General features: G+C 30.7%; 1 protein-coding gene across 1 annotated transcript; it reads right to left on the bottom strand.

Moving 5' to 3' along the window:
* Positions 1–2,114: 2,114 nt before the first annotated feature.
* LOC146956143 (putative membrane-associated kinase regulator 4) lies at positions 2,115–3,428 on the bottom strand. Its single transcript, XM_085727040.1, has one exon. It carries the CDS (start codon positions 3,302–3,304, stop codon positions 2,279–2,281), a length of 1,026 nt encoding a protein of 341 aa, XP_085583166.1. The 5' UTR covers positions 3,305–3,428; the 3' UTR covers positions 2,115–2,278.
* Between the last annotated feature and the right edge of the window lie 6,181 nt (positions 3,429–9,609).

Here is a 9,609-nt window from a genome sequence, read left to right as displayed (position 1 = left end):
ACCATACTTTACAAGATATTTACCTACATTAGCATAGATTTCACATTGAATATTTTGTGTATAAAAAATTTGGTTACCAACATAGTAGTGATAACAATTACAAGTGTGACCGAGTGAGAAAAAGACCATACTCTAACCTGTCACTAAATTTTGGTTGGACCAATTCTTTAGATAATCATGCGTCTCGAGCAAACCCGATATTTTGTGGGTCAAATTGAAAAGAGACTGGAGAAATTTTAAGATTGGGTTAGTCCTTTTAAAATTGACACTGGCATATAAATATACTAATATAGTAGTATCTTGCATTGAAAATTGTGATGTCATTGCATTAAAAGCTTAAAAAATGTTTTTTTTGATTTAAAATTTCCACTTTTTGCTTCCGTAACCACAGTGCTCCGGGGGCACTGATTAACATGACCTATATACTATATACATTGTGATCACAATCATTTTCAGTTACTGTTATACTTTGGTAATTGCAACAAGGGTTCATAATTGCATTAGTTTTAGCTTTAATCAGCAGTCAACCATGCTGCTTTGCTGGGAATTCACTATTACTAATGATGAATGTTCTCAAAAAAGCATATTAGTGGTCAAAGAAAAGCTTTCAGGTGCCAAATACACCATTATTTCCACAACATCATCTTACTCTATATGGTCATTTTCATTTGACATATCATTTTTTAACCTTTTTCTACTTTACACAGAAAATTTAAAAGTAGTGGTGGTAGTACTAGTAGCATAATAGAAAGAATATGTGAGAGGATAAAATTTGGTATTCATAAATTCTATTTACACTTTTACAGTACCATTGTCTATCTGTTGAAGGCTGAAAGAATAATGGCACTGGCAGATCATAAAGTCATAAACAGTCATTGAGAATCTACATTGGGAAAAATAGTCAGTTTTAGCACATGAGATGAGACTTGGCATAAAGACTGACTAGTTACAGTGAATTAAAAAGGAAACAAAATTTATCATGGTCAAATAACTTCAGATAAAGTTGGTTTGTGAGTCATGGTTTTGGCTGAGTTAAGAAACCAGATCCATAAAATCGTTGATATCACACCATAGACTGCTTTTTTTAATCAAAATGCATAGATTAGTATCCGAGATGAGTAGAACTGAAATAAGCGGCAAAACTCAGGTTTAATATTGTTGCATTTCACGACGTGCATTCGAATCCAAAATCTTTGGTTAATTTAGAAGAAATTATTTGGCATCTCATTTAAATGTTCTTTGCTATCACATACTAGTATACAATCAAAAGGCTTGAACGAAAATAGTTTTCCCCATGTAACGGTGTCACGATCTCAATCACCCAATCTCAAATCAATGATCAAAATTGTTTAAAGAAAGACTTATGAATTGTATGATTTAAACTATCCAATCTCAAATCATCAGTAAAAATTAATTACAACATGTAATTGCTTGAATTTTTTAAGTGTAAAAATTTGGCTTCAAGTCATATGAAATAAATAAATAATTGGGTCCAAGTTTGGACCTATCTCATTTAATAACATAATAAAACAAGCTAGGGACCTATCCTAGCTACATTGCTATATTGAGATTCTCTTGAGTCATGAACTGATCACCATTATTATAATAAGTATAAAGGTTTAAATAGGTCTTTCATTCATGTAAATATAGGTCATTTGAATTTTCGTCCCTGAAGTTACTAATCCTTTCAATCTGCCATTGCAAAATTTAATCATTTGACTTTTGGTTATAATTGGATTTTTTTCCTGAGGTGGGCTGCATTAGCAATGTGGTGCCCATGTGGCAAGTGATGATTGGCTTAAATAGGTCTTTCGTCCCTGCAAATATAGACAATTTGAATTTTCATCCCTGAAGTTACTAATCAGATGTAATTAGGACCATTTTTCAAATGATTAATATTTGCAATGACAAAATGGAAGAATTAGTAGGGACGAAAATTCAAATGACCTATATTTGTTGCAGGGCGAATAATCTTTTGAAAAATTAAAATTGAAAAGCCACTTTTTTCCCAAAAGAATTATTCGTCTCAGCTAATGATAATATTGGTTGTACTTCAAAGGGATTTAGTAGTACTCAGAAAAATGTACAAAGAATAGGACAGAGAGACAGAGAACTAAGAAGAGCAAAAAATTTCAATTTTGAACAAATTAATACTAGAAACTTCACTCTTTTAATTCTAAATCAAAACATAGAAACTCCATTAAAATGCAACAACATTTCAAAGGAAAAATGTCTCTTTTTTTCTTTCTACTTTTACAGGGAATTTTCTACACTCACACTATGTTGCTGTTTCAGTACTTTCTTTATCACCACAAACTTCAACTTTTACACCATATTGAGAACAAATCCTAGCATCTTCTGCACCATTCTTTGAATTACAATGTTGCTGAGACAGTTTACAATGTGCAATAGCTCCTTCAACTGAACCTTCCACCTCATAATTAGCACTAATACTCCTCTTAAACAATTGTAAATCATAATAACCCGATGAACTAAACGAAAAAGACGAAGAATTAGAACTAGACCCAGATGAAGATGTTGATAAAGATGAAGCCTTGTTGTTACCACAATGTCTTTTTTGAACCACTCCAGAGAAAGATTTCCTATGGTTGACAAAATCATCTTCAACCATGTCTCTTTTAACCTGTTTCTTATTTTCCTCACAAAAAACCTCAAATGAGTTTTTGTTTTTGCTTTTCATTCCAATTCCAACCTTGTTGTTAGGATCACTAGCACATGCTTTCTCTGAACAACTAGTTTTGTTGAACAAAGATTTAAGATAAGCTTTTGAAGCTTTGAGTTTTTGACCAAACAATAAGTACTGATTCATCATTTTCAGTTTCTTAGGCCAAGATTTATTCTTTGGTAAATCACGAACAACAAAACCATTCATTTCAAATGAGTACTCATTTGGACTCACATCACTGCTAACTCTGCATGATTCTGAACCTGAAATGTTGCAGGTTTCAAGAGGGGTGTAAGTAGAAAAAGTGGGAGGTGTGAAAGGAAAAGTGTTATCTTCTAAATTTGTGTTTTCTAGAAGCTTTTGAACCATTTGAAGACGACGAGGGAGATGAAGAGGGAGGAGTTTTCCTTTGTAGAAGAGATCATCAGCAGGGGTAGTTTTGGAATTTTTTTCATTTGAGATGGAACTCATTTGGAATTCAAACTCTCTAGTATTATTCTTTGGTGGTGAACCAAAGGAATAAGAGAAGAAGTGTGAGGGAGAACATAGTTCCATGTCAATGTAGTCTTCATCTACATGAACCAAAGTGACTTGTTTAGTTGCCATTTCAATTTTCATTTGTGACTCTTTTTGTGATGATGGTTTTTCTCTATTTGTGTTTGGTGGACTTGAAATGTGGAGATGCCTATTGGAAATTGAGCTTCCTCAATGAAAGAGAGAAGGGAATTATTTGAATTGAATTATGTTTGCCAAACATTGTATTTATAGAGTTTGAGTAAATAATTATTTTACTCTTTGAATATAGGAAACAATATCCACGTGGTTAGTCTGTTTGATTTTTGTATGCGTCTTTTGTTGGTTAGTTTGATCTTTAGTCCTTACATATATCTTTCGTTAATAATGCCCGTTTATTTTTTCATCAATAGGAATCAAATTTAATACCTTAAAGTTTACAATATTCACACATTGTGTGCATGATTTTTCATATACACTCGTTAACAAGATCCTATTAATAACCCACTTGGGTTGACATGATGATATTGACTTGAAATCTGGGAGTGTGTTCCTCCACGAGGTTTCAAGTTCGATTCTCCTCGGTGTCAATTTGGGTAAGCTAATTTATCTTATTAAAAAAAACAAGATCATGTTAATTATATCTACGAAATTACCCATAGAAGAGGAGTATATTCAAAGATATTTTTGTAATTTTAATTCATTCAAGAACTATACGACACATTCTCACACATTTAGATTTATGGGATCTAGATGTATTATTTATAAAAAAGTTGTGTTATTTGAACATTCATTTATACGACAACTTTCTCCTTATAAAATATCAATGTTATCGCCTCTCAAAAATCAATGTTATCACATCTGTCTTCACGTTACTCTTTTTTTTTTTTTTTTTTTTGAAAAGCTCTTCACGTTACTCCTATTCAACCATTTGAAATTGAATTACCTCAAAGTTAATGTTAAGAGAAATATCTATTTTTTAAACTACTCCTATGTATGTTGCTTTCCAAGCATGAAATTCATGTATTATTGAAATGTTTGATCTTTATCTTTCCGTTACTAAACAGTCATTTCCTTAATGATTTATTCATTCTTTGTCTTTTTGTGTGTATTCAAGTGTTAATCAACTGTTGGCTCCCCGAACAATATGCATAAGTGTGAATAATTCCAAACAGTGGAACAGTTTAGATGAAATTCAAATTTGCGGTCCTAAGATATGCAAAGATAATGTAAGTGAGTGAAGTATTTTCTTTATTTTTCATTGGGTGTATACTTCTAAGGCACTATGAATGGCCAATACCCGCACTGCTTGATATTGTCAAAGTAAGGAATAAAGAGAGTAATGATGATCCTTGAAAGTGTTTTGATTGCTTTCACTATCCTCTCTCTTTTTTCTGTTTCTCTTTGTTTATAAGTTCAATCAACGTTGTAATTCTTACTTTTCCACAATTTTTTTTTTTATCAAAGCACTAAAATATAAAAGATAGATGTCCGAACGAATACAACATAGTCTCATGGTGGAAAACCTATGAAAAGAAAATTCAGATCTATGCTACAAGACTATCTTCTCTATGAAAGTTTGTACAAAATGATTGATATTTCTAGCTAATCTTTTGCAATAAAACCAACTACTCCGTGGCCGCCAAGGCAACTTTAGAGAGGTACCCTTTTGGACACTGGTCCGGCTGAGTAAAAGCTAGCCGGCTTCATTTTGCTTATATGCTTCTTCTTTTGTATAAAACTTTTTTTTAAATTGAATATGGTTTACGTGTAATTATAGAGACTAATCTTTTAGATAGGACAAAAATGAACAGCAAAACTCGCGCAAGAATTGTAACGTTACATTCAAAGAGACATGCAAGGACACATATTAGCAAAGCCCCTAACTACATTTCCGGTCGAACTCATAACCTTTGTTGGGTTATGATACGTTTTATTCTACTATGAGGTCGTTACTATTAATATCATGCTATGCTACTTTTGTGAGTTTATTTTCTGTCGTTTATTTTATGGGTTATTTAGTAAAAAATGAGAAAATTTCTACAAATTATTCTATCATGATAATTACTCCAAAGTTCATCATATAAATACACTTTTTTATTTGAATTGACAGATTATAGTTTTCCCTGCCGTTAACTTGAATTTCGATTTTCATAAATATTTGAATTGCCTAAAACGTATTGTGGCTAAGAATGAATTGAAATGCAAATAGGGATATAATGGATTGAAATTCACATTTTGAAAAGTAACATGGCTATATATGGCTTGCATTGTTTTGACTTTTGATGAAATAATTCCAAACAAGGAACATGAAATGAACACATACTTCCATGTATTGCAATTGTTAACGTCTCAAAGTTATCCTATTCAACCATTTAAATCACCTCAATGTTATACTCTAATTTTTAAGCAATGTACATGTTGCTTTCCAAGCATGAAATTCATGTATTATTGTAATGTTGAATCTTTATCCTTTCCTTTCTAAACAATCATTTCCTTAATCATTTATTCATTCTTTGTTTTTTTGTGTATTCAAGTGAACAATATGCATAAGTGTGATTAATTCCAAACAATGAAACAGTTTAAATAATGCAAAGTATAGAGATTATTATAAGCTTGTCAAATTTCAATCATAATCACCGATTATTTTTCATGCAGTTTAAACAAGATGCATTTTAAAATATGCATAGTTAGTGCTGAATTGGTCTACCAAGTGAATCTAAAAGATGGCCCAAAACCATGTGTAAGATGAGTGCTTTCATAATTCTCAATTGTCCTGTTCCATTTGATTCTGATGTGTCAATGTACAAGTTAAGAATTTGCAACTCAAAGAAGATGTTGACAGACACAAACCTTGTTTTTATGGAGAGTTTCATTGAAACACATACTCAACATTCCATGACAAACAAAGTATGAACATAATGATTTATAGGCTAGATTACACCTAGTGTCGCAGCAGGTACAAGATACATGTACTTGGGTGTGGTCTCAATGAAATGAATCTACACATCCACTGTCTAGTCTACATATCATTATCTCAGATGTATGATATGAATATGATAGCCTTAAATCCTTAATCATTAAGTTAGAAATTATAGTGTGATTAAGCAAATAAAGATTATTGAACTTTGAAGTGGCTATATTAAATATTAGTACTAGCATGGAAGGTATATGAAACATGATATGTCATTTTACCCAAAGGCTTCTCTACCAAAATAGGCATCTTATATTTTTTTAGGGAGACACATATTTTGCAATTTGTATATTTGGTTGGTATGGTGAATCTCTAAGTAAAGGAGCAATAAAATTTGTGAATGGATTTTTGCTTTTCCCCTTTTCCTTTTTTGCCTAATCTATAACTGACCAATTCTACATAATTCACTCTTTTGAAGGCCCAGTCTCTGTCCCTCTATCAATAGGCTTACATGCAATTATTTTTTGGTCACGGTCAGTGATGTGTTCATTTGACTACTCCTATTTCTTAATGTACTCCCTCCGTCCCATATTACTTGACCTAGTTGACTCTGTCACGTATGCCAATGCACAATTTTAAACTTAAATTTCTTTAATAATCTAGTAGAAAAAATTACGAAAATTTGATATTTTGAAAATATTAATCGAGACGAATCTAACAACATCTTATATGCTATATTTTGTTTTTATATATTAGTAGAAAAATAGAGTCAAAGCATGGTACATGAATAGTGCAAATATTCTAAATAGGTCAAGTAATATGGGACGGAGGGAGTAGTAACTAGGAATTATTAGCATTAATCATCTTTAGAATTCAAACTTGAGGTTTGACCTCAAGCAAAAGTACAAAAAACAAGGCATTGGGATGTGATGTATAAGATGCTGCTAGGTAGAGGCTATTTAGGCCATAGGTTTAACATAGTATTCAGTTAATGGTAAACTATGAAAAGAGTTCAACGTGTGTTTCGAGATTGAGTAAAAATAATGGATTCCTTAACAGCTCAATGTACTCCCTTTGTAAGTTGCCATTTTAGTAGATTCTCCCGTTTAGGGTTAGAAATAAAGGAGTAAATTCAATTTATGGTGAAAATAGCTTAGACAATTAGAGAATGACCTATAATTTGTAAGGTAAAACTTAGTTGTTTGATTTATGGGAAATGCTTACAATTAGCCTTAGAACATTTGTTAAGAAAGGTAAAATTTATTATATTTGTTAGTATAACCCTTGATTTATAAGAAAAAATTGTCCCAAAATAACATATTTGTTTTAATTTTCAATACATCTTTAATTACTTTTTGATATAGGTTTTCAGGCTTTATCGAACCTTAAAAAAGGGCATGTTAAGCTTTAAAAATGAGTGGGTGACATGTAATAGACAATACTCAAACTAATACTTTTTATTTGAAGTAAATCATACTTAGACCTTACGAGCCCATCTTGCCTGATCTATTCTGCACATAGTTTAATTTGACTTGTCTCAACAGAAATTAGTTTAACTTAAAACTCAACTTTCAATATGGTCATTTTTTGTTCGAATTTGACTCAATCTCAGTTCACCTACAACTCAATTTAACTTGTTACCTTGAATTAATGACAAAAATCAAAAGACAATTTGAAGCAATTTTAGTTCAACCTGACTTGATCCAATAAAAATTAGTTCAACTCAAAACTTGACTCGAGTTTGATTTAAACCTATTTTAGTTCAAATCTTCAACTCATTATATCAAATAACATGAAATCAAAAGACAATCAAAGATAGTCCTTTTGATTAAAATAAATTCATATATTAAAAGTACTTTTATTTTCTTTTCCCCCTATTTTCTCTTATGCAAATGCAAATCAAGCACAGATGCTGTAAAAGTTAAACATTACTTTCATATAGAAAAATTAAAATGAAACAACAGCAGAAAAATACAGCAAATTTCTGCTTCAATGACTCTTTTCTAAAGTACTAGTACTAGAAAAAGAATGTCAGTGCCACATCACGTGTTGGTCATCAAACTATAGTCACATGGTAATTTTTTTTATCCAGTGCGACCTTTTAAAGCTAATTGGCTGTCACATAGAAAATGCATCGTTTGCATTAAAAGGCTGCAAATATTTTATATTGAATGTATAACCAGAATTGCAGTGTCCAAATTTAGTGAGTGGATAGTGTGATTGCATTGCATTGATAGATAAAGGATCCTCTTGCTCTTATATCTTTTTCCAGTATTCACTATTCAAGAAGGTGAGAGAGTCCAAAGGGTGGTGTCAACGTTATCTTTAATTTTTCTTTTAACTTTTTTCCTTCAAAAGGTTATTACTTTTCATAACTGGCTCTCATGATGGCCAGAGGATGTATTGAAGTTCTGTGGTAATTGAACAATGGTACCACCTATCTTTGCTGTAAAGAAAAGGATGTAAAAGGGAACAAAAGGCTTGTACTAATTAAAAAAATGGTATATATGCTTCCATGCTAGTGCTCTTACAAATCAACTCTACTATCATTCCAAATCTTAATGTACATATACTCCTTCCGTTCTAAGATGTAAGCAAAAATGAATCAACCTAAGTTGATGTATTTAATACAAATTTTGAACCAAATACATTAACTTTTGTTGACCAACTTTTACTTAGATTTTGGTACGGAGTGAGTATGCTTATGCTTTGAATTATGAAACAAGTTCAATTGGAGTGGGGGTATATTACTGGCAGAGGCCAATTCAAAAACTCATTTTTTAGCGTGACTATAATAATAGTGTAAAAAACAATTCCAATTAAATTAAATATTATGTATTACTTCACCCAAAAGAATAATTTTACCATATATATTATATAAGTCATATTGTACTTCCTTATGCAATCACAGTTCTCTATTCAACATACTTTTCTTTATTTTACATTTTTCTACTTTTCTCTTATCAATAAGAAAAATCAAGTAATCTAACTATTTGTACATCAAATATTTTTATTATAAATTATATGCAAACTTGTATTTTTTTTAATATTTAGAATAAAAATATTTTACTACATTCAAGTGTATTTGTTAGAACAGCAAACTCAAGTTTAAAGTATTATTTGTTAGAACAGCAAACTCAAGTTTAAAGTATAATAAAGGATAAAAGGATGAGAATGTTATAATAATTTTACCATATATATTATATAAGTCATATTGTACTTCCTTATGCAATCACAGTTCTCTATTCAACATACTTTTCTTTATTTTACATTTTTCTACTTTTCTCTTATCAATAAGAAAAATCAAGTAATCTAACTATTTGTACATCAAATATTTTTATTATAAATTATATGCAAACTTGTATTTTTTTTAATATTTAGAATAAAAATATTTTACTACATTCAAGTGTATTTGTTAGAACAGCAAACTCAAGTTTAAAGTATAATAACTCAAGTTTAAAGAAATAAAGGATGAGAATGTTATATAGTGTCTTTT

Source organism: Medicago sativa, chromosome 1, assembly GCF_051527215.1.
Source record: "Medicago sativa cultivar Bolivia chromosome 1, Bolivia_mono, whole genome shotgun sequence".
NCBI classification, from domain to species: Eukaryota; Viridiplantae; Streptophyta; class Magnoliopsida; order Fabales; family Fabaceae; genus Medicago; species Medicago sativa.
Note: the sequence above shows the minus strand (reverse complement) of the source record. Positions and strands in the feature narration are given on the sequence as shown.